Source organism: Symphalangus syndactylus, chromosome 17 (genome assembly GCF_028878055.3).
Source record: "Symphalangus syndactylus isolate Jambi chromosome 17, NHGRI_mSymSyn1-v2.1_pri, whole genome shotgun sequence".
In the NCBI taxonomy this organism is placed as follows: Eukaryota; Metazoa; Chordata; class Mammalia; order Primates; family Hylobatidae; genus Symphalangus; species Symphalangus syndactylus.
Genome location: NC_072439.2, coordinates 41,984,859 through 42,011,703, shown reverse-complemented (window position 1 = coordinate 42,011,703; position 26,845 = coordinate 41,984,859). Strand labels below are relative to the sequence as shown.

Here is a 26,845-nt window from a genome sequence, read left to right as displayed (position 1 = left end):
AAGCTAGCAGAAGACAAGAAGTAACCAAAGTCACTGCTCAACTGAAGAAGTTTGAGACACAAAATTTCATTCAAAAGATTGATAAATCTAGGAACTGGTGCTTTGGAAAAAAATAGAATAGATAGACTGCTGACTAGACTAATGAAGAAAAGAGAGAGGATTCAAATAAACAATCAGAAATGACAAGGAGGGATATTACCACTTACCCCACGGAAATATAAGAAACCACCAGAGGATATTATGAACACCTCTGTACACATAAACTAGAAAATCTTGAAGAAGTGGATAAATTCCTGGATACATACACTCTCCCAAGACTAAACAACGAAGAAATTGAATCCCTGAACAGACCAATAATGAGCTGTAAAATTGAGTTAGTAATAAATGGCCAACTAACCAAAAAAAAGCCCAGGACCAGATGGATTCACAGCTGAATTCTACCAAATGTACAAAGAAGAGCTGGTACCATTCCTGCTGAAACTATTCAAAAAATTGAGGAGGAGGGACTCCACCTTAACTCATTCTATGAGACCAGCATCATCCTGATACCAAAACCAGGGAGAAATACAACAAAAAAGAAACCTTCAGGCCAATATCCTTGATGAACCTCAATGAAAAAATCGTCAAAAAAAAATAACTGGCAAACCAAATCCAGCAGCACATCAAAAAGCTCATCCATGGCAATCAAGTAGACTTAATCTCTGGGAAGCAAGGCTTGTTTAACATATGCAAATCAGTAAATGTGATTCATCACATAAACAGAATTAAAGACAAAAACCACATGATTAAATCAACAGATACAGAAAAGGCTTTTGATAAAATTCAACACCCCGTCATGTAAAAACTGTCAATATACTAGGTATTGAAGGAACATACCTCAAAACAATAACAGCTATCTGTGACAAACCCAGAGCCAACATCATACTGAATGGGCAAAAGCTGGAATCATTCACCTTGAAAACTGGCATAAGACCTCACTTCTCCTAGTCAACACAGTATTGGAAGTCCTAGCCAGGGCAATCAGGCAAGAGAAAGAAATAAAGGACATACAAATAGGAAGAGAGGATGTCAAGCCATATCAGTTTGCAGATGACATGATCCTATATGTAGAAAACCCATGGCCAGGTGCAGTGGCTCACACCTGTAATCCCAGCACTTTGGGAGGCCGAGGTGGGCAGATCATGAGGTCAGGAGATTGAGACCACCCTGGCTAACAGGGTGAAACCCCATCTCTACTAAAAATACAAAAAATTAGCCGGGCATGGTGGTAGGTGCCTGCGGTCCCAGCTACTCGGGAGGCTGAGGCAGGAGAATGGCATGAAACCGGGAGACAGAGGTTGAAGTGAGCTGAGATCACGCCACTGCACTCCAGCCTGGGCAGCAGAGCGAGACTCCATCTCAAAAAAAAAAAAAAAAAAAAAAAAAAAAAAAAGAAACCCTATAGTCTCAGCCCAAAAGCTTCTTCAGCTGATAAACAACTTCAGCAAAGCCTCAAGATACAAAATCAATGTGGGGAAATCTCTAGCATTCCTATACACCAACAACAGTCATGCCAAGAACCAAATGAGGAATGCAATCCAATTTATAATTTCCACAAAAAGAATAAAATACCTAGGAATGCAGACAACTAGGGAGATGAATATCTCTACAAGGAGAACTACAAACCACCGCTCAAACAAATCAGAGATGATACAAACAAATGGAAAAACATTCCATGCTCGTGGATAGAAAGCAGCAATATCATAAAAATGGCCATACTGCCCAAAGCAATTTATAGATTCAATGCAATTCCTATTAAATTACCATTGAGATTCTTCACAGAACTAGAAAAGACTCTTTTAAAATTCACATGGAACCAAAAAAGAAAAAAAAAAAAAAAAGCCCAAATAGCCAAAGCAAACCCTAAGTAAAAAGAACAAAGCTGGAGGCATCACACTGCCCGACTTTATTCTACAGGGCTACAGTAATCAAAAAAACATGGTACTGGTACACAAAAACAGACACATAGACCAATGAAACAGAATAGAGAACCCAGAAATAAGGTCACACACTTAGAACTATCTGATTTTCGAAAAAGCTGACAAAAACAAGCAATGGGGATAGGACACCGTATTCAATAAATGGTGTTGGGATAACTGGCAAGCCATATGCAGAAGATTGAAATTGGACCCCTTCCTTACACCTTATATGAAAATGAACTCAAGATGAATTGAAGACAAAAATGTAAAATCTCAAACTGTAAAAACCCCGGAGGACAACTTAGGCAATACCAATCAGGACATAGGAATGGGCAAAGATTTCAGGACATAGGAATGGGCAAAGATTCCATGAAGATGCCAAAAGCAACTGTAACAATAGCAAAAATTGACAAATTGGATCTAATTCAACTAAAGAGCTTCTGCACAGCAAAGGAAACTACAACAGATTGAACAGACAACCTACAGAATGGGAAAAAATTTTTGCAAACTATGCATCTGACAAAAGTCTAATTAATATCCAGCAGCTATAAGGAACTTAAATTTACAAGAAAAAACAACCCCATTAAAAAGTAGGCAAAGGTCATGAACAGACACTTTTCAAAAGAAGACACACATATGGCCAACAATCATATGAAAAAAGCTCCACATAATGATCATTAGAGAAAGGCAAATCAAAACCATAATGAGATACCATCTCACATTAGTCAGAATGGATATTATTAAAAAGTCAAAAAATAACAGATGCTGGCAAAGTTGTGGAGAAGAAGGGAACACTTATACACTATTGTAGAAGACAGTGGGTCAGTTCCTCAAAGACCTAAAAACAGAAATACCATTCGACCTAGCAATCCCATTACTGAGTATATACCCCAAATAATACAAATTGCTCTATTCCAAAGACCCATGCATGAGTATTCATTGCAGCACTATTCACAATAGCAACGACATGGAATCAACCTAAATGCCCATCAGTGATAGACTGCATAAAGAAAATGTGGTACATATACACCATGGAATACTATGCAGCCCTAAAAAAGAACAAGACCATGTACTTTGCAGGGACATGGATGGAGCAGGAAGTCATTATCCTTAGCAAATTAGTGCAAGAACAGAAAACCATATACTGCATGCTCTCACTTATAAGTGGCGGCTAAATGTTGAACACCTGGACACATAAAAGGGAACAACACATACTGGGGCCTATTGAAGAGTAGAGGGTGGAAGTTGGGAGAGAATCAGGAAAAACAACTAATGGGTACTATGCTTAATACCTAGTTAACAAAATAATCTGTACAACTAACCCCCATGACAGAAGTTTACCTTACATAATAAACCTGCACATGTACCTCTTAACTTAAAATAAAATTAAAAAAAACAAAAAAATTAAAGAAAACTGTATGATTATTTTGTTTCCCCATAGAGAAATTATTAATAATATGAAGTTTGAGAGATTTTATTTTACTATTCAACTGTCATCACATGACTGTTAGAAAATGAAACTGACTACACAGGGTTAAAAAATAATTTGTAGCACTTTAGATAGAATATATATTAAGAGCTGGAATATTAAAATAACTTCTAGGAACTCTTTTGCCCCTATAACTCATATTCTGAAGTTAAAACTTTTCATGCTATAGGAAAACAAAAAGTAAGTTGTCCTATAATCAAACAATAAGGGTGTTTAAGTACAAGTATAGTAGTCACAGGCAAATAATTTCAAAAATAACTAAAATATTATACCGCAATTTGTTGAATCAAATATTGCCTTCCTTAGGACAAGTATTATTTGTTAAAGCATTTTACTGAAATGTTTTTCATTATAATCAATATTAGCCTTTTTATTTGGAACGGACCTAAAAATGGAGTATGTTTAAATTAGATTGAATATCTCTTTCCATTTTATCATGTTTCTTTTAAGCACTTTGTAACATATTTTCAAGATTGATTTGCTCTTCAAAGATCATTCACTGAGCTCAGTCCATGGAAAATGGGACATAAAAGCACAAAAGAGGCCGGACCTGGTAGATCACACCTGTAATCTAGCACTTTGGGAGGCTGAGGCGGGCGGATCACGAGGTCAGGACACGGAGACCACCCTGGCTAACACAGTGAAACCCCATTTCTACTAAAAATACAAAAACAAAACTAGCTGGGCGTGGTGGTGGGCACCTGTAGTCCCAGCTACTTGCAAGGCTGAGGAAGGAGAATGGCGTGAACCGGGGAGGCAGAGCTTGCAGTGAGCCGAGATCGCGCCACTGCACTCCAGCCTGGGTGACAAAGCGAGACGCTGTCTCAAAAAAAAAAAAAAAAAAAAAAAAAAAAGCACAGAAGAACAGTAACTGCTTCTCTTAATAAAGTGTTTTTATATCTTACTTGGACTATCGACTTAATTTCTCTCATTTAGCTTTGAATGTTCAATTGTAGCCTTAGCATATTAGAAAAAGTTTTTCACAGGTGGAATTGACACATAACCTACATATTTAACATGAATCTGAGAATAGAGGAGTTAGGTGCTCTATTTGCACTCAGCCCTGCAGAAATGGGGACTTGGCCAAAGTGTGATTTGTTTCAGGGAAGTAAATCACCCTAAGTACAAGGAAGCTTAAGTTTAGGCTCCAGTGCACTTAACAGAAAACAAACTAGACATTCTTTACACAATAAATCATTAAAAAGAATGTAAGCTATTATTCAGAAAAAATTATTGAATTATTAATCATTTATTAACAACATGTATAATTTTACTGTGAACGGTTAAAAATGGATGCTTTAACTTATCCTTTTGTCTTAATTTCTATTTAATAGTAATTCCCTTATGATGCTTATAAGAGTGCTTCTGTATTTCATAGATCTAAAAATTTTTTTTAAAGAAAATCAAGCCAATGCCATGACTGTTCTTTCCCATGAAAAGAAATTAATGCTGCCAATTTTCCTTTCAGATCTGAATGCTTAAATAATTTGCATGTAAGTACCTCTTTGGGCTTTGATGTTTTATTTAAGAATGCACAAATTGACTTGTGACAAATCCTAAATTATAAAAATTATAAAGTATATGAAGATAAGCTCTTGATTCAAAACATATTGACTAATTCTTGTTAATTATAACTTTAACTTATACAGTCATTTTTACAGATGAAAAGTTAACCACGAATGTGACTTTTTACTTTAACTTGCATCAAAATTTCATGGTGATTTAATACAATTTTTTTAGTAGGAGATTCAACATGGTTATGTAAATAGTGCTCTAGTTTGGAAAACCAAAAGGATTGAAGTCTAACGCCTGCATTAATTCTATATTTATACATACATTCTTTTTTATTATTATACTTTAAGCACTTAAGTATATAATTCTGAAGAGCTATTAATAAAATCAAATGAACTATATAATATTTTAATATTAAAATGAGAATAGTTCTTTGCAACTCTTATAAGCGCTTGCTCTGATAGAGGAGTGGATTGCTAACACCCCTAATATAATCTGCCATGTTAAAATGATGTCCCCATTGTAGGTTAAAAAGATGGAGGGTCACAGATAGTTATGTCTCATCAGATAGAAATTGTAGGTTTGTTTATTGTTATAGATCTTCTTTTCAAACAAGAAATTTAAATAGGTGAAGCAGAATGAGTTTTTAGTTGCACAATGAAATGATAATCTAAGAGTAAGTCAGTTGGGGAAAATGTTCGGATGGGCAGAAAAGAATTCTTTACATTAAAATTATAATTATCCACAGTAAAATTCTTATGAAGAATCCAAACCAATTACAGACTATTTGTTTAAATTAAGTTAAAAAATGAACACTTTCTTCTTTCATCAGTATATGGACAATAGCATCGAATGTATATGTTAAACTTGTTTTCAGTCATCAAAACACAATGTATTTGGCAATAGATTCTTCTAAATTATAATATGCAAATCTATTGTTGCCTTGATCACTCCTTTTTTTTCATGGTCCTCAATTAACTTCCAATAGCCCCAATCATTATCTTACCCTCCTGGTTTCTCCTTTTTATCTTCTACAAATATTTTTGAGCACCAACTATGGACATTGTGTTGTGTGAAGCACTAAAGATAACTATATGAATAAAATCAGATTCCAGTACTGGATATGCTCTTCTCATAGTGGTAAAAAATAAATATGTACAACTGGTTTTAATTCGATGTGTTAAATATAAAAGTTTGCTGAATGAATGAATGATCTCAGCTTAATAATAGACACATCTAGAACTTAGAAGTTATTTTCATATACTACAACTAATTGGATACCCAGATCAGCACTTTGAAGTAGGTTAATGGAGAACTGGCATTATCCCCTCTTAATAGGAAAGGCAAATGTGTCCCGAATACACTAATTAACCTGCCCAGGTTACACTGCTTACATGTGGAGAAGGTGCCATCTTTAATTCAGGTCTTCAGATGGCTTAAAAATCTATCCTCTTTGCTTCTTTTAAAAAAGATTTATCTATTTAATTATTAATGACAGCAACTAACATCACATAGTACCTTACCAGCTATAAAATGTTTTCTTAGTTCTATTCTTCTCTTTTATCAAATATGTGTAAAAAAGAGAAAGAAAAAAGAAAGAATGAGAAAGAATACTAAATGAAAGAACAGCAGACCTTCATTAGGCATGAAATCAAGGCTTTATACTTAATATGAAAGTGTTATTCCTGGTTTAATTCTTTTTTCTCTTTCCCTCCTTTGACTGGCTTGATTCGGCTAATAAACAAAGCTGTTAAAACAAATTTGAATGTACCATTTTAGGATGTGGACTCACTAACTGCACCTGCAGAGCTATTAGCTATGGGGGCATGTCTTACAATGACACATTCTTTCAAAGGATACTTTTGTTATCTCTTTTCTACAGTCAAAATTAAATGGGTTAAAATGAATTACAAATACATCTTCTAATTTTTCATTTGGGAGCATCCATTTTATAATGCACTTGTCTGAATCCAAAGAATGCACCCAAGTGTGCACTGAGATCTTAACATTAAGTAATTGGACAGATAAGGGCATGTGTGGCATTGGATAATGTCATGTCTTTCAATCAGCATAATGAGGCTGGGGACCAACCTTTCCATCAAATGGGAACCAGCCTTTGTCCCACATAACATATGCTGGCATGTCTTAGAGAGTTGTTATAATGGTACATGACAAGACAAACATCCCTCATTTAGAAAGTATTTTTATTTTCTCATAAAAATGTGAATGTCCAATTTTATGCATATTCAATTTTAATAAAGCAAGTAAACGGCAAAACAACAGTCAGAGAAATTCTGTCGAATTTTATATCAAATACATAAAATGATTTTTAAAAGATGATTGAAAATTACATAAAATTATATGATCTTTCTTCTATGCTTATAAAAATTGGAAATGTATTGCTAAATGGGTAATCCATTACAAAGTAGACAGGAGACCATATTTTCTTGTAAGCATATTAAATTTTTAAAGGAAGTTTAATAGCATAATAAATTTTATTCAGCAAATACTATGCATTGTAGTGCTAACTGCTTTCCTAATATGTTTGGAAACATAAAAATCATCCCTTAAGATAAATGATTCCCATTTAGAAATGAGAAAAGTGAGACTCAGGCCAGACCCGGTGGCTCATGCCTGTAATCCCAGCACTTTGGGAGGCCAAGGCGGGTGGATTGCATCAGCCCAGGAGTTCAAGACCAGCTGGGCAACATGGAGAAACCCAGTCTCTATCAAAAAACACACAAAATAGCTGGGCATGGTGACAAGCCCCTGTAATCCCAGCTACTAGTATGGCTGAGGCAGGAGGGTAGCTTGAGACCTGGAGGTCGAGGCTGCAGTGAGCTGTGATTGTGCCACTGTGCTCCAAAAAAAGAGCCACTGAACAGTCTAAAAAAAAAAAAAAAAAAAAAAGGGAGGCTCAGAGGTTAAGTAATGTGCCTCGAATTACATAGCTTTTAGATAATAATGCCAGCATTCCACCAAAGGATCAGTGGCCCGGAGCCACAATACTGCCCACTGTCTTCAGAAAGTGGTTTAGGAGCAAAGCCTTTAGAATGAGAAACACCTAGATTTGAATCCCAGCTTTGCCTCAAATTAGCTGGGTGTAATCTAACTTCCTCATCTGTTTCATAAAGTTATTGTGGGAATTAAGCAATGCAAACAGAGAACTAAGTACTGTGTCTGAAAATATACTGCAAATGTGTAAACTGTAGTAATGAATTTATTAATCAAAGATCTCAAAATATTTTCTGATGATAGATTAACAAATGTGTTAGAAGTTACAGAATTAATTTTTTTTTTTAACAATTGAGAAGAATGAATCATCTCATATCACTACAAGGTTGTATCTTACTCTGTGAATAGGTGTGTTTGCTTTTGGCCTTGGCTCTAATGGCTTGTAAGGGAAGTTATTTTTGTAAGCACATCAGATAGGGAACTAAGTCCTTAACAAAATACCATTTGAGAAAATGTAATGTAAGAGGTGATGCCTAAAGAAGGTGATGACAAAAATAAGTTGGTTTAAAGTAACAACTGTGTCAAAATTTTAGGTTTGATATTACTTAGAAACAATTTTGTCCTAACATTTAAGGATAAGTAGACATCATGGTGAATATTCTTCAGAGTTACATGTGAACCACTGATAGTGAGCATATCACTTCTAGATATGATGTTAAGTATTCAGAGTCCAGAGTGTTCACCATTACCCCATGGAACCAGCTCTAGATACGATCTTAAGTATAAATTATATTCAGACATTTAGGTATGAAAGAATTAGATTGAATCTCTCCGAGACATTGTTTTTGTTGTTATTATTCTTAAAAAATATTTAATGTTGTCACTTCTACTTTGAGATTAAAAAATAATTTAAGACAGATCTTATGGTAATCATGTCTAGATGATGAGCCTATATATTGTAAAGAAATCATTTTCTGAGATAAATAATAAAGATAATATTTGCAACACAATTCCAAGAAAGAAGGAGGGAGGCCTACATCTATTATCAGTGCCAAAGAAAGTATCCTTTCTCTCTGACGATTTTTACTTCAAAGAATGGTGTTCAGCTAAGACTTAGGTCACATTGTATTAGTCAAGAAATCACAGAAAATTAATTAAACTCCATGATTAAAGGTCTGTATTTTAGATAGGTAAGTAAAAATATTTTACCTGAGATAAGTTTGTTTAGACCAATTTAATCACTTGGTATTTTTCTGCAATTTTAATGAATGCTTGTTAAATCAAATCAAATACATGATCTGTCAGTATAAAATTACATAGGTAAACCACCAGTGGGATCATGCCACAGTTTCTTTTTATTTTTGTTTTTAAAGAAAGAGAAACAGTGTTCAGTCCATAATACAGAAGCCTCTATTACAAACATATGCAGCTCTAGGGAATAATAATAAAAACCAAACACAAGAATCCTGGCTATGTGGTATCTGTCTCCTATAAAGCTTCATCTTAGATTACCTACATATCCTGATAAAATTTCTGTGAGGTAGAGAAAAGCAAACACTAGTGTTCATTTTGTAAGTGGATATGCTAAAACAAAAAATTTAGTGTTTAGGTCATATCTAATATCATAGTTAAGGATGAAATCTAAGTTTCTATTAGAACTCTAATAAAGATTCATATAAATAGATGTGTTTCTAGAATCTTGCTTGAGAAGCTGACTTTGAGAAAGCTCAATGTATGAGAACAGTTGTCAGATCTAAATTTGAATTCTGAATCTTGCAATTAGTCATACTAACTTAGATAAACTAGTGTCTCTGAGTCTATTGCCCATTAATGAACATGAGCATAGGACTACCTATGTCAAAATGTTATTATGAGGATTAAATGAAATGAATGTGAAAATATTGAACACAGACCAGGTATTTTAGTGCTTTGGCCCCTTAATTTCAGAATTATCATTTTTTTATCTAATAAATCACATTAAATTACATGAAACTTTAAGAGATAGTTTACTTACGGCAGTCCCTGTGAATTACTTGGCTTTTAAAAATAAAGACATTAGAACTCATAACTATATTTAGAAGTTAGGCCAAGGAACTAAGGTAAGCAGAAATGTAGAGAAGTGATATTAAGAGATCACAGTAGCATTTTAATGGAACTCTGTCATTCATTTAAAATCTTCTCTACGCCATCTAAAACACTGAAGTTTGGCAAGTCCTAGTCAAATGAGCTCAGAGAGGCTACATTTTTTTTTTTATACAGGGAATAATAAAAGAAGAGCTATGATTAGAATCAGAACAACATTTTTCCTTAGTAATATAGGGGAGAAGGAAAAAATAATAGAGTATTTCCTGCACTAAAGGCTATTTAATTGCAGTTGGTATTTACCATAAAATATCCACTGACTTGGCCATTCAGTTATAAATGAGTTCGAGAGAGACACAAAATTATGAACCTCCTAAATCATGAAACGTGTTTAATCAAGCAAGAGTCTGCTAGTTAAGATTCAGAATTTACATTAAAGTTTATAATCTAAACACGTCATTCCAATGGTCTCTAGTGACATTTTCAGTAGTTCCGATTTACCTCTTCCTCTATATTAATTATGTAAAATATTCTTAAACTTCGTATTTCCTCTTTTGATTTTTGACTGTCTTGATAGTGAAATACACATACATGCTTTTTAGATGAATCACTTACCTCAGAGCGTTATTTTCAAACACATTCAACCATATATTAAAGTGGCACTGTATTTACCAATCTTTTAAAATTTCAAGTTCCTTCTATATACATACCAGCACCATCTGTTTTAATTCTGTTAGATGGTATACTGGGCTCTCCTCTACCCAGAGTATTGGTTGCTACCACGCGGAATTCATACTCCATCCATGGGATTAAGTCCACTGCTCTTGCTGCCTCCATATTTCCTTCAATAATTGGGGGATCTAAATAAAATAAACAGTAGATAGAGAATATAGGTTGATTAACTTATCACTTTTATAACTTCCATTTTTATTTTACTATTTCAGGGAGAATGGTATATACTACACTGGGCTGAAGTAAAAACTACAACTAGGAATGACAAAATGTTAAGTTCAAGGGAGTAAGAGAAGAGGTTTAATAAATAATAAACTTACAAAGAGTGATATGCATATGAATCACCTATGTAAGTAAGTTTGAGGCAGGGAGTCTGCAATTCTGCATGTCTAACAAGCCTCCAGGCTTGCTGCTAGTCCATGAACTGCACCTTGAATAGCAAGGAGCTGTATTCTGAAGGTACAATCTAAAAAGATTTCCTGAGATAAAGGTACGATTAGAGCAGCAAAATTTTATGTATTGCCACTGATACAGTCTATGGCTAGCAAATGATTTATAACTAGGGTAGAAAAGGTTAATGTTTATATCCTTTTTACTTGGTCTTGTAGATTTATACTCAAATCATTTGGACCAGTGATAATAAATGTCATAATAATTTTATTAAGATTTGTTAAGTATCCCTCAGAATTCATGCTACTAGATACTAATATAGATGAGATGATAAATTATGGGTGGAATGTGATCTTAGCTTGCTTATTTAATTGAGATATAATAAAACATGCAACCAAGGCACATCTGTGCATTATTATAAGCTTGCCTCAAATATTTCCACATGTGTTTTTAATAACCTATTCATATAAATACCTGTACCTGTAGGCTTGTCTATGACTCAATATCTTACCATGTAGGGAAGTTTTCTCTGGCAATGTAGACCATGAATATGTAATTTTTAAAGATGACGTGTCCATCAACACAATAAATGCTAAGCACTCCAGCGTCCAGTTTCTACTTTTGGACAAATTCTCGCATGGCTCAGACTGTCTCACCTCACCCTGCCATAATTTTAACTCTGCTAGACACTACTTTTGCCATCTAATTTCTTATTTTGTTATGGATTTGTTCTGTAGATTTGACATATATTTTTGACTTTCTGATTAAAAGTTTCCCTTTACCTTCTCCTCTGTTTTGATTTATTAAGATTTATTAAGGATTTCTACCTCTTTATCTCCTATCTCTTTCACTCCTCCCTCACACCAAATCAGAACCTGTTTGTTTTAATTAACATGCATAAGGACATTTTTCTAGGTAATTGAAAAAAGTAAAGTGAAGTTTAGGTTTGTGAAGGGCTGTTTACGGAGTGAAGTGATAACGCTGAGTAAGGTAGCCTTTTTGTTTGTTTGTTTGTTTTGAGACGGAGTCTCGCTCTGTCACCCAGGCTGGAGTGCAGTTGCGTGATCTCGGCTCACTGCAAGCTCTGCCTCCTGGGTTCACGCCATTCTCCTGTCTCAGCCTCCCGAGTAGCTGGGACTACAGGTGCCCGCCACCACGCCCGGCTAATGTTTGTATTTGTGGTAGAGACAGGGTTTCACCGTGTTAGCCAGGATGGTCTCGATCTCCTGACCTCGTGATCCACCCGCCTCGGCCTCCCAAAGTGCTGGGATTACAGGCGTGAGCCACCACGCCCGGCCAAGGTAGCCCTTTTTTACTGGACACTTTTCATTGATTTTAACTCCTTATAGAAAACAGGCTGTATTGGGTTAAATGGTGCCTTTCTCCACCCAAAAAATGTCCATGTCCAAATTACCAGAACCTGTAAATGTCATCTTATATGAAAAAAAAAAAAGGCTTGGCAGATCCTCAAATTAAGGTTGTAAGTGTTAAGAATCTTAGCGTTGGCACTTCAGGAGGCTGAGGCGGGCGGATCACGAGGTCAGGAGATCGAGACCACGGTGAAACCCCGTCTCTACTAAAAATACAAAAAATTAGCCAGGCATGGTGGCGGGCACCTGTAGTCCCAGCTACTCGGAGAGGCTGAGGCAGGAGAATGGCATGAACCCAGGAGGCGGAGCTTGCAGTGAGCTGAGATTGCGCCACTGCACTCCAGCCTGGGAGACAGAGTGAGACTCTGTCTCGGGAAAAAAAAAAAAAAAGAATCTTATGGTAGGATTATCCTAAATTATCTAGGTGGGCTCTAAATCCAAAGACAAATGTCCTTATAAAAGAAAGACACAGAGAAGAGTCACACCTAGAAGAGCAGAAGGCCATGAGACCACCAAGGTAGATATGAAAGTGATGTAGCCACAAGCCAAGGGACATGTGGAGCCACCAGAAGCTGAAAGAAGCAAGGAATGGAGACTTTGGAGAGGATGCAGCCCTGCCGCCACCTTGATTTTGGTCTCCAAACTATGAGAGAGTAAATTTCTGTTGTTTTAGTCTAACAAGTTTATGTTAATTTGTTGGCAACCCTAGAAAACTAATACTGAACCTTAAAGGCAGAAGCTGATGGAGCTATTTGTGAATTTATAATTATTGAGTTTGGCAGGGATTGGTGGGTGTACAGTACAAAAGTGTTTTAGGAGGCTTGAGGCAGTCTGACCTGCTTCCCTGCTTCCTAGTCTCAAAACTCCAGCACAATTTAAGGGTTTGAAGAATGGAAATGTTGGAAGCATTTTAAAGAATTAGGATATTGTGTTCTTATGGTAGTCAAGGCTACACTGGGGCTTTTCCAGAAAGCTGGGAGGTCAACAGGTAAGGGCAGGTATCTGCTAGGACAGACAAAGAAGAACCAGGTGGGTGTGTGGAGAAGCTGCAGTTGATTGACTGATTTTGAGTGCATGTAAAAAGTGTGAGGATCCAGTATGAAAATATCCCAAACAAATGGAAGACATTTTCATCAAGTAGAAGATCATAGTTGACCACCAAAAATACGTGAAGGAACGATGGTAGTAAGGCAAGAAAAGGCCACAGGAGTCATTTTATGCTAGATCTGGATTCCAGCTGAGGAGCCAAGGCTTTGATTTTAATGAGTGAGATGAAGAAAGGAAGAAAAAGCAACCAGACTCAGAGTCATGATCTCAAGCAGGTGGACCCTAGGAAGAAGCCCTTGGTCCAAAGATGCAAAAAACTCTCTCAAAGGGGGAAAACGAAGTGCAAGTTAGGGGGATGGAATTCCAGAATGGACATTCTGAATTATTAAGGAAAGAATTTGCTGTAAATATTTAAAAATAGTATTCCCACCAGGATTGCTAATAGCTTGACAACTCTTCTTTTTAGAACAAACCCAATTATTATTATTCTTGATAATTTATATTAACATCAGTACCTACAAGAATACAAATATCTAAAACAAACATGTTTTGGTAGATAGTTATAATATCCCCTCAATAAAACCATCTATGTAAGTAGTAGGAATAATTTAGCAAAAACATGATTAACATCTATCATTTTTAAAAGAGGTACCAAGAATTAAAAGTGTCTCTTCTCTCTAAGCTGCTTTCACTTCTGCAAATCTGGGTGGCACTTCTGACCCCAACCACATCAGAAATACATAATTTAAAACACATTCTGTCTGTTTTCTCAGCTCTTATCTTGAGCTAAGTAGCCCATATTATCACTACAAATGGAACTCCAAGACTGGCTGGGTCCACATCAGGCCCACACTCAATATATTTCTTCTGTCTCCCCCTTGTTTGTTCCTATCATTTGTGGCCATATATACATTTCTTCTATTTTTTATTCATGTTTTGAAACTCCTCAGGGCCTAGTAGGCCCAGCATGATGTTTTACAAATAGAAGTACTTAATACATTTTTGCTTAAAATATATATGTAATACAAATTCTAAAGTTTTTGTCTATTTGGGTAGACAATGTCTCAATGCAAGAAGCATAGGCTTGTCTATAGCAATCACTTTAGTGTCTTCTTCATCCTTGAATCAGGCAGGTAAGAGAAGGAGGGCACTCTTTTACCTTGCCCCACCACATAATATCCATCACTCCATGACTCTATATTGTCATGTATTCAGCCCATAAATTGTCCTGTCCTGTCTAAAGCAGATAGTACCACTCCATCTTCTTAAGGCCTCTTCCTTTCCCTTCAATTGTGAGTTGATTCTCATTTATCTCCTACTGCCGCTTTGTATGCTTTTTAAAAACATGGTTTTACTTTTAAAACACATTTTATATGTTTTATTGTGAGCCCTAAATGTCTTCATAAATGGACTTGTACCTAATGCAATCTTCTCTCCTATTCCTTAAGCCCTGGTAGGAACTATTGGATCCTTTTTTCTTCTCCTCTTTCTTCTTTTTTTACTGCTTCCAAAATCACCTATGCAGTTTGGGAGCAGAGGCCTGCTCCCTAAAGAAGGCAGCTTTGCTTTGGAAGCAGATTTATGCCTCAAGCCAAATGAAGAAAAGAAACAGGAACAGAGAGACTTTGTGTCCTTTTTCTTCAGCCAAGTTCCTTGCAACTTGTTTGTTATTCTTGGAGCCAGAAAGAGAGTAAAGTACTTTGCATATTGGAGGCAAATACTGGGGATGGATCAGGAGCAGACCTTGTTCTAGACCTGATTTTTAACCGGGTCAGTTCTGAGTCAGTCCATACAGTTAATCTCAGCAGTGAAAAATCAGATCTTAACAGTATAATGCCTATTAGAGGCATCTCTCTTTAAAAAAAAAAAAAAAAAAAAAAAAAAAACTATGTGTATTAAATGGGTAGTTCTTTAAAAATTTGTTTTACTTTTAGTGTAAAATTTAAGCAAAGAGATATAAAGCAGGAGACCTTAGTTCTTACTTTAGTACTTAGGCCAAAGTACTCAGTTTAGCAACCAGCTATAAGCAATAATTCAAAGAACTATTTACAAATGCCTTGAGGCCCTAAGGCTTAGAATAAAAAGAAGTTTCTCACCATTCTTTAAGGAAAAGAGAATCAAGCCTCATGGGTATCATAAGACCAATAATTCATTGTGTTTTAGTTGCCTGGAAATCATGCTCGTGGTACCCTGCCTTTAGAGCACAGTGATTAATTGTTTGAGCAGCTTTGGAAACAGCCAGAATGACTTCAGGACTAAAAAACAGATTGTGTCAAGAATAACTCCAGCCAATGTAAGCCCCTCCACTGTAGACTTTTACAAGTTACCTGAGTGAGTCCTGGTATTTCTTTAAGATCTGAACACAAGCAGAATCTTTGATGTCCCCCATTTCAATCTAAAACCCAAATATTTGAAAGTACGCAGAACAAACCTACTCACTCAGAGATTCTAAATAAAAATTCAGGTGTCTGTTTGAGACTGGAAATGAGCATTTAAGGGCTTCTCACTGGTTCAAACGCACATACTTAGTCTTATGTTACAGGTCCTAGACCCAACCCATAGATCGCTTGGCAGGACTCTGGAAGAAGCCATAGGTTAGGCAAATTTCCATGAAGCAAAAGTAAAGCAAGCTGTGCTCTGGCATCTCAGAAGGTGTGAATCCTTGATCATTCTCTAAGGGAAATACGAATGTAGCCTCATAAAAATCTAGAAATTCATGTTTTAAATAAGAACTACAAAAACTGAAGAAACAGAAAGGCAAAAAAAAAAAAAAAAAAAAAGGATACTGTCCTACAATAAACCTAGAGAGTTTTCATTTTTAAAAAGATAATACTAATACTGGGTAAAGATACGGCAGAAGAGATACTCAAATACTGCTGATGGGAATAAAAACTGGTTCTAGTTTACTGCAGAGCGATTATATAATATAGCTCATGGGTTTTGGCTGTTTATACTCAACAATTTAATTTACAAATATCTATTTTAGGGAAATAATCTAAAGTATAGAGAAACATTTATGTGCAAAGATGTTAACTGCAGAAAAATTTTAATAATCAACTCAGTCTTACACAAGACAGAAATTTAAATATAAACATATTTTCTTCTTCATGTTGGATAATCTATTCCAGGTTCTCTTAACTATTTCTGATAGCATGGTTACTATGCCTCTTCATGTTCTGGCCAACATCCTCTTACACACACACACACACCATCACTAACAATACTCTATAATTTGTCCTCTGAAAGCAGCAGCATAGAATCAAACACAATTTTCTAACAACGACCTGAGCATCTTGTAGAACTCCAGGAACAGCATCAAGCTGTCTGCTGTCCATCCGCTAAAAACAGTCCAAGAGAAGTAAAATTTACAATAGGTTGCCTTAAAAGTACATAGTCTATTTCTTCATCTCATTATTCTAAATTTAATCTTTGGAACACTGAAAGTTGGTATCTTTGAAACATATTTATTTCATATCTTAAGTATTTACCTTCATGAAGCTGAATTTAATCCTGTACCTTTGTTTCCTAGTGGTCACACCATAAATAAAAACCATATGATTTTTATTTCTGTATTTGTTGCAGAAAGTATTTTTCACTTCCACTTAGGACGCAGTCACAAGAGAACTTCACTAGTACATTAACAAAAAAGAACACATAGATAATCTATAAACCATTATCTTTCAAAGCCCATTAGAGAGCTGAGTTTGTGAAGACACAATGGACTAAAATTCATCATTGGTAGAACAGTGATGAAAGAAGGATGTAGTCACAGATGTTAGCAAGAAGAAAACACTTTAACTTCTAAGAGATATTTACAGACAAAGTAAGGCTGGTATGGCTGTTTAAAAACATGCGGAGATCAAAGAACAAGGAGAATCTATGGTAATTTGACAATTATTTTTCACAGGCCTTCATCATGTGTACTCAAGAAAGTTTTGGGGCAGAACAAAAGAGCCAAAAAAAGACTTCCCTTTGGGGCACCGATACCACAAACATGAGATAGTGGCAAGAGTGCTGAGAGAGATCTGCTTCCCCTGTGAGGGACAGGTGCTTTGGACCTGTTGAAATCTAAGGGAAGAGAAGGAGAACTGAGTAAAAAGCCCGAGCACTCTGGGCTTTAGACTGATTATCAGCAGCAGGTATCTGGGCAGAAGCAGGGGAGCTGAAAGAGTCCTCTGTGGGGTCCAACATAGAAGAGTCTGCCGAAATCTGATAACAGGACAGGAAAACCTCCAGACACTCAGATATGTAGGAAGGTCTGATCATACATTCAAATTACTTTAAGCCTGTGCTAAACTGAATGTAACGACAATGCTCAGATCATCTCAACTACAAATCTGATTGACTCAGTCCCTAAAGCAATGACATGCACTTTCCCAGACATCAATTAATATTCACGTTAGTAATCACTGACTGTTCTCCCATACACAATGTTTGGAATTGAGCAAAAAGTTATCAGACACATGAGCAAACAAATATGACCCACTGTCAAGAAATAAAAAAAAAAATCAACAGAGCTAGACTTTAAGGTGGTCTAGATGTTTAAATCATCTGATAGGGTTTTAGCATAACTATGTTAAGTAAGTAAAAATGTCAAGTGGAAAACATGCACAACTTGTATAAACAAATAGGAAATTCCCATGGAATATTATGTGAACAATATTAAAAGCAGCCAAATGCTAGAAATAAAAATTCCTGAACACAATAAAGCAGTAGGTCAAAAGTATTTTAATGGGATTATTCACAGACCAAATCCAGCAAAATAAATTATCTATGTAAGCAAGAGAGAAAATTAGCCATTATCCGTACAGAAACACAGACACACAGAGAAGCAGACACACACACACACACACACACACAGAGTCCATTATCTGTGGAACAACATCAAACAATCTAACATACGTGTCAAGGGAAACCAAGAAGAGTAGAGCAGAGGAAATATGTGAAGAGGTAATGAATGGCTAAGAATTTTCAAAAGTTGAAGAAAATATCAACCCAAGAATACAAGAAGCCAAGCTCCATTAGGATAAATGCATTTTATCAAGCTGAAAAGCAAATAAAGAAATCTTGAAGGAGTCACATAATAGGGACATATCAAGTACAGGGAATTATGATTAAAACAATAACTGACTTCTCACCCGAAACAGTGGAGACAAAAGACAACAGAACAATGTTTTTAAAGTGATCAAAGTAAAATGAAGAACAATTTGGATTTTGTATGAAATAAAAATAACACTTAAAGATGAAATTAGACATTTTCTGATAGGAAAAAATGTAAAAACTTTTGAGTCCAACAACCTGAACAATTAGAAATGCTGTAAGTTTCTTAGTAGTGCAAATTATACCAAATAAAAAAACAGTTTTACAGAAAGGAATGAGGAACCCAGATATAATAAATACACTGGTAAATATAGAGGGATTTTGAGACACTTTTCAGCAAATAGAATAGAAAACAATCTTCTCAGCCTGAAAAAGGCATCTAAGATGACATATTCAAAGCAGTGAAAAAGAAAAGAAAAACAAAAACTGTCAACCAGGAATATCATTCCAAGCAAATATATTTTAAAACCAAAGGCAAAATGCACTCCTTAATAAACAAAAACTGAGAGAAACTGTTACTAAAAGATTTATCTTACAAAAAAAAATTAAAGTTCTTCAAGTTGAAAGTAGTTGATCCCAAACAGCAATTTGAATAAACTCCCCCAAAATAATGAGCATTGGTAAAGGTAATTTTGTAATTATAAAAGATGGTATAAATACTTATTTTTTCTTCTATCTTCTCTTATTTAAAAGCAATTGTAGAAAACTATATATGTATGTATATATATTCACACATATGTTGTGCATTTATATATGCATGTATATATATAATTGTGTTTTTGGATCTATAATATATTGAAATGTAATATATTTGATACTAGCTGCACAAAGGGGACAGGTTAGGAGCAAAGTTGTGAAGAAATGACATCAGATGGTGATACATAGTTTGTATATTTGTCCACTCTAAATCTCATGTTGAAATTTGATCCCCAATGTTGGAGGTGGGGCCTAATAAGAGGAGTTTGGGTCATGGGGGTGGATTCCCAATGAACGACTTTGTGCCTTTCTTCCAATAATGAGTGAGTTCTTGCTTTATTAGTTCATGCAAGAACTGATTGTTACAAAGAGCCTAGCACCTTGCTTCTCCCTTTGTTGCTCCCTCTCTCACCATGTGACAAGCCACTTTGCTTTCACCATGAATGAAAGCTTCCTGAAGCCCTCACAAGAAGCAGATGCTGGCGCTATGATTCTTGTATAGCCTGCAGAAGTGTGAGCCAAATAAATCTCTTTCCTTTCAAAATGACCTGGCCTCAGATATTTCTTTATAGCAATGCAAAATAGACTTAGATGATAACTCAAATCAACATGAACAAGTGAGGAGGATTAGAAGTAGTAAATATAAAAGATAATATAACAGACAACAAAGTATAATATAAACAAACATATATTGGTTTAATAGGCAAACAATTATAGAAAGTGATAAAATAAGATTATTGAGTTTGTGACATATATAGATGTAATATATCTATTTATATATATTTCACTGAGTATGAAAGTGTTTCCCCTAGATAGCTTTATTTCATCTTCCTCTTTTGTGTGTGAGTAATATATTTAATCCTTTTGTCTGTAATATATTTAATAATATATTACTAAATATTAATAGCATATATTATATGCTATTAGCAATATATAACTATATTACTATATATGGCATATAGCATATAATAAAATATGCTATAATAGCATATATAACAAAATGTTAATATACAGTACTATAGTAATATATATTACTATAATACTATATATGCTATTAATATATAGTAATATAATATATGGTATATATAGTACTGTAATAGCACAAAAGAGGAAGAAGGAAATAGAACTATCTAGTAGAAACACTTTCATATTCACTGAAATTTAAGCTAATAAAATTATAAAACCTATTCTGATAAGTTCATATGTATCTGGTAAGCCCTAGAGTATTCATTAAGTATGTACGTGTTTGAATATACACATGTATAGTGAATATAAACTTCCCTTCAGAGCAGGATTATACACACACACACACACAGTGAATATCATCAAAGGAATTAAAATGTTACACTAGAAAATGCTCACTTCTTCCAAAAGAAAGCAGTGAACAAGGAAAAGAGGAACAAAAATAGTAAAATATTTAGAAAGCAAAAATACAATGCAGCTATAATTCAACTGTATCAATAATAACATTAAATGTTAATGGATTAAATAATTCAATCAAAAGGCAGAGACTATCAAACTGGATGAAAAATCCAACTATATGTGGCCAACAGAAAACATACTTTAGATTCAAAGACCCAAATTCAATGAAAGTAGAAGAATTGGAAAAGATACATAATGGAAATAGGAACTTTCAGAAAGCAGCAGTGGCTATTACTAATATCAGAAGTACCCTATTTACTTATTTATTTATTTTATTATACTTTAAGTTCTAGGGTACATGTGCACAACGTGCAGGTTTGTTACATATGTATACATGTGCCATGTTGGTTTGCTGCACCCATTAGCTCGTCATTTACATTAGGTATGTCTCCTAATGCTATCCTCCCCCCTCCCCCCACTCCAAGACAGGCCCAGGTGTGTGATGTTCCCCACCCTGTGTCCAAGTGTTCTCATTATTCATTTCCAACCTATGAGTGAGAACATGAGAAGTACCCTATTTAAAACACATCTCCTACCTCCCCGTTTCTCTTTTCTGTTGTTTCTCTCTAGCATTCATCACCATATGACTTACTATATATTTTAATTCTGTATTGGCATCTCTTCTACTATAATATAAGCTCCTTGAAGACAGGTTTTGTTGTTGTTATTTTGTTCACTGCTGCTCAGCTATACATACTGCATCTAGAATAGGTTCTGGCACACAGTGGGGACTCAATAAACATGTTTAATGAATTAACACTGTGGGCCCTGATCTAGGTGCTAGAGATAGAACAGTGAATAAAACAGTTTTTACCTTCATGGAACTTACTTTCTAGTGGATGTTTTAAAATAAGAAGCATACTTAAATTGAGCTACATAGTAAGCATACATAAATAATGAAAATGATTGCAATTAGTATTTATTTTTTCAGGGCCAAACCAAATTTAAACCACTTATTTATTTTAATGTGGCTAGATTTCTAATAGTTTCATTATTATCATACTTTTCCATTCTCTTCAGAAAAGTAGAAACTGCCCATGCTTTTTTTTTTTTTAAATTTTATTATTATACTTTAGGTTTTAGGGTACATGTGCACAATGTGCAGGTTTGTTACATATGTATCCATGTGCCATGTAGGTTTGCTGCACCCATTAACTCGTCATTTAACATTAGGTATATCTCCTAATGCTGTCCCTCTCCCCTCTCCCCACCCCACAACAGTCCCCGGAGTGTGATGTTCCCCTTCCGGTGTCCATGAGTTTTCATTGTTCAATTCCCACCTATGAGTGAGAAGATGTGGTGTTTGGTTTTTTGTCCTTGCGATAGTTTACTGAGAATGATGTTTTCCACTTTCATCCATGTCCCTACAAAGGACATGAATTCATCATTTTTTATGGCTGCATAGTATTCCATGGTGTATATGTGCCACATTTTCTCAATCCAGTCTATCGTTGTTGGACATTTGGGTTGGTTCCAAGTCTTTGCTATTGTGAATAGTGCCTCAATAAACATACGTGTGCATGTGTCTTTATAGCAGCATGATTTATAGTCCTTTGGGTATATACCCAGTAATGGGATGGCTGGGTCAAATGGTATTTCTAGTTCTAGATCCCTGAGGAATCGCCACACTGACTTCCACAATGGTTGAACTAGTTTACAGTCCCACCAACAGTGTAAAAGTGTTCCTATTTCTCCACATCCTCTCCAGCACCTGTTGCTTCCTGACTTTTTAATGATGGCCATTATAACTGGTGTGAGATGGTATCTCATTGTGGTTTTGATTTTCATTTCTCTGATGGCCAGTGATGAGGAGCATTTTTTCATGTGTTTTTTGGCTGCATTAATGTCTTCTTTTGAGAAGTGTCTGTTCATGTCCTTTGCCCACTTTTTGATGGGGTTGTTTGTTTTTTTCTTATAAATTTATTTGAGTTCATTGTAGATTCTGGATATTAGCCCTTTGTCAGATGAGTAGTTTGCAAAAATTTTCTCCCATTCTGTAGGTTGCCTGTTCACTCTGATGGTAGTTTCTTTTGCTGTGCAGAAGCTCTTTAGTTTAATTAGATCCCATTTGTCAATTTTGGCTTTTGTTGCCATTGCTTTTGATGTTTTAGACATGAAGTCCTTGCCCACGCCTATGTCGTGAATGGTATTGCCTAGGTTTTCTTCTAGGGTTTGTATGGTTTTAGGTCTAACACGAAAGTCTTTAATCCATCTTGAATTAATTTTTGTATAAGTTGTAAGGAAGGGATCCAGTTTCAGCTTTCTACATATGGCTAGCCAGTTTTCCCAGCACCATTTATTAAATAGGGAATCCTTTCCCCATTTCTTGTTTTTGTCAGGTTTGTCAAAGATCAGATAGAAACTGCCCATGCTTTAGGTTTATAAAGTATCTCAAAGGTTTTTAAAATTATTTTTCAGAAGGTCTGATTTTGTCAAGAATATTTACAGATAACTCTTAAAACAATAAGCATAATGTAATGGAAATATTTCCCCTGTTTCTAATTTATTGCAACTTTATACACTTAGGTGGGGAATCATCTGATATTAAAATATATCCTAAATCCTTGCAACAGACCTCCAGTTTATATTTGATTTATTTCCCTGGAGGGAGAGAAATATCAAATAGAAGTAAATTTAAATTAAAACATCTTAGTGAGCAATACAAATATTAGCATTTGGGAAATGGGATTTCCATTAGGTTAAGATAAATCTAAAATGAAAGCAGATTTGGGAGATTAATTTTTTTTTTAGTTTTTTAAAAAGGAGGAACATTTTATTCACACACTCGTGTCTCTTTTCACCTCTTGTGACAAATGGGAAAATATTTCTATGTCTCCTTTTTTCCGTCTTAAAGAATTCTGGCAATGACAAGTTTGTTTAAAAATATTATCAAAATTACAAAGATAAACAGGTTATTATTTTTTTTTTCCTTTTGATAAACTATGTAGTAGGTATTATTATTTTTTTTATTTTTTTTATTATACTTTAGGGTTTTAGGGTACATGTGCACAATGTGCAGGTTTGTTACATATGTATCCATGTGCCATGTTGATTTCCTGCACCCATTAACTCGTCATTTAGCATTAGGTGTATCTCCTAACAGGTTATTTTATCAAAAAGATCTTCAATCTTCCGTTTTACAGGAGAAAATATATGTATTGATGTGTGATATTGTAGGCTAGTCATGACAAATGGCAAAGTTGTAGACAAAGGAAAGTACCCACTTAATTAATTTTTCCCAATCAACTTTAGAAAATCTTAATATAAGAAAAGAAAAAGTTTGAAAGATCCAAAATGTCTTTAAAAATCTGTTTTGAGGAAATTCAAACCAGGTGACATCATTCACATAAAGGGTTATAGTAGTAAGATTTGGATGCTTAATTTAAGATTTATGATCAATGTGGCTTTTTAGAAATTCAGAACTACAGTACATACATACCCAAATAAAAAGGGTCATAAATAATATGCTATAAATGCTATTTGCTCAAAAATAGACTTCCCAATAATTTTGGGGCAGTAAATCTCACACAAAACTCAAGTAAGAAACCCAGGAGGCCTCATTTTGCTTTCCATTATACATTGAGTTAGAAATGATACTTCTTTTTCTATAGCTTTAACACATTTAAATGTGTAAGTTCCATGTAATTTTCTTCACTACCAAAATATTAGAATACATTTTGAAAAATTTAAGAAAGCCTTTGAAGGTAGATAATGACATTTTTAAAACCCCCAAATTTTTGTTTTTGAGAAAAGGATTCACTTTGAAAACATGCATGGATTAATCAGACAAATAAAACTCACCTGTCTTTGCATCTTTCCAGTCATCTGAAAGAATAGTCTTGGTCTGGATAGTGTATTTAGAGATAGGACTATGATTGTCTGAACCACGGCTCCAAGTAAGTGCCACAGAAGTGGCTCTAATGTCTTCTATTCTCAGACCACCTGGAGGGCCTGGAGGGCCTGAAATGAAAATTTGGGTAATGAATCAGTGAATTCCAACTAGTGAGTCAAACACACATTAGAATACCAAAATGTCTTCTAACAATTAATCTAAAGAACATTTGTACAATATAATCAGTGTGTCTGCATTTCTTTTAAATATAGATTATAAGAAGTGATATCATTTGTAGTTTTCACTGAATGATTTCATGTGTCTCTTTTTAAGGAAGGAGATAAATGCTATCATTTAAAAATGACATTGTTATGCAGATATGATAATCTCTGACTCATTATATGCAATTGGCACCAAGGGGACCTAACACAGATTGTAGCATAGTATGATTTAATGAATTCTTGCTGAATGCATGAATCAGAGATGGTAGCACAATTCAGTTTAGAATGGGAACATTTGGTCTATTGTCATTCTGCCTCCCCAGAACTGAACACATCCTCTTTATTCTTTGTGTTTTTTTTTTTGAATTAGGGTCTCACTCTGCCACCCAGGTTGGAGTGCAGTGGGGATGATCATGGCTCACTGCAGCCTCTGCCTGCCTCCCCAGCTCAAGGGATCTTCCGAGCTCAGCCACCCAAGTAGCTGGGACCACAGGCATTCCACAACACCCAACTAATTTCTATGTGCATGTGTGTACTTTTTTTGCAGAGACTGGGTCTCACCATGTTGTCCAGGCTGGTCTCCAAGTTCTGGGCTCAAGTGATCCTCATGCCTAGGCCTTTCAAAGTGTTGGGACTACAGGTGTGAACCACCGCACTGGCCCATATACTTTCTTATAACTCTAAATGTTATAGGTAATTCATTTTACTTGAAGTGGAGATTTCTGGGAATCATTTCATGTATCATTTTGCATAATACATTTCATGTTAGTTACAGTCATAATAAGTAGTTTCTACTTATATAATATATAGAAAATAATTGTCAATTCAGAGATATACCAGGAATGCTCTTAAAACCTCAAATTATATTGAAGAGTCTTAGAAGAGTTGTTCTTGCTAAACAAAAAAAAAATGTTAAAAATAGGTTTTCATAGTAAACCTATTATAGTATTGGTAACTGAGTACCAATACTATTCCTTTATCCTCTCAACAGTGCAATGTGCTGGGAAATAGAAATTAAAAGATAAATGAGACACAACTTTTTGGGCTTTGAAGAGCTTTTTTTCTTCAAATAAGACAAATGAAAATAAGAAAAAAATGTCCTTTAAGAGGTGAAGTGGAATCTATCACTTAAAAAGCTGAAGAAGCCTCTCAGTTAATAGACAGCTCCTAGTATAGACATTTCAAAATGTTTATAACTAAACATGCATATCACCTGTTCTATTTGCACCAGAAAGGAGTCCACCCCCAACTGATTTAGGCATATTTAATATAATAATCAACAATTTTTATTAAGTAGCACCATCATTTTTCATAATTAATGTAATACTAAAGAGGACATTTGTCTTTATCTTTCAGCTGAAATATATACCTTTATATTTATATATCAGTTGGGTTGCTTAGCTTAGATGGCCTTTTTCTTTATAAGAACATTGGTATTTGCAGAGGTATGGCCAACACCCCAAACCTTCACCCATTTCCTTAGGAAGAAAGTCCCAAGGAAGAAAGTGTGTGCAGATCAACAAAAACACATCACCACTAATGTTAAAATAACACAAGACACATACCCTATCCATGACAGTAAATTTTATTATTTGGAAATATATCACATATAAATATAAGAAAAGCAAATGAACTTTTATAAATTCATAACCTATAATAGTATACTTAGACTTCTTAATGTTAAATAATTGAAAGTAGACACATAACAGAACACATTTGACATTCAGAGAGAACACATTGCATTTTTCATATGTAAGAAAACATATTGAAATACAGTGTACATTCTTGATCAGAATCAAGAGTTCATTACTTCACATAATGCAGCATCCTAAGTCAATTACTAAGTAGAATATTTTAGAGTGTTAAAATAAAAAATTAGAGGTGAATAATAAAAGAATTTTTCAAACAAAGAAAAAGCCCTGTAATGCATGCATTCAGATACTTTTTCTGAGCATAGGGATATGGCATTCAGAAAATGTTAAAGGGAATGTAAGACAAAATTATCATAGGTTAGTCATTAACCATTGAAGTGTAAATCA

The 26,845-nt window shown here is 34.9% G+C and overlaps 1 protein-coding gene across 4 annotated transcripts in view; it reads right to left on the bottom strand.

Moving 5' to 3' along the window:
* The window catches only part of CNTN1 (contactin 1), a 391,570-nt gene that overhangs the window by 67,702 nt on the left and 297,023 nt on the right, over positions 1–26,845 (bottom strand). For all 4 annotated transcript variants that reach the window (XM_063620146.1, XM_063620145.1, XM_055250616.2 and 1 more), the window contains 2 exons: positions 24,555–24,713; positions 10,707–10,856 (listed from right to left, as the gene is read on the bottom strand). In XM_063620146.1, coding sequence (XP_063476216.1) covers positions 10,707–10,856; positions 24,555–24,713 — 309 coding nt within the window. The remainder of the gene's footprint in view (positions 1–10,706; positions 10,857–24,554; positions 24,714–26,845) is intronic.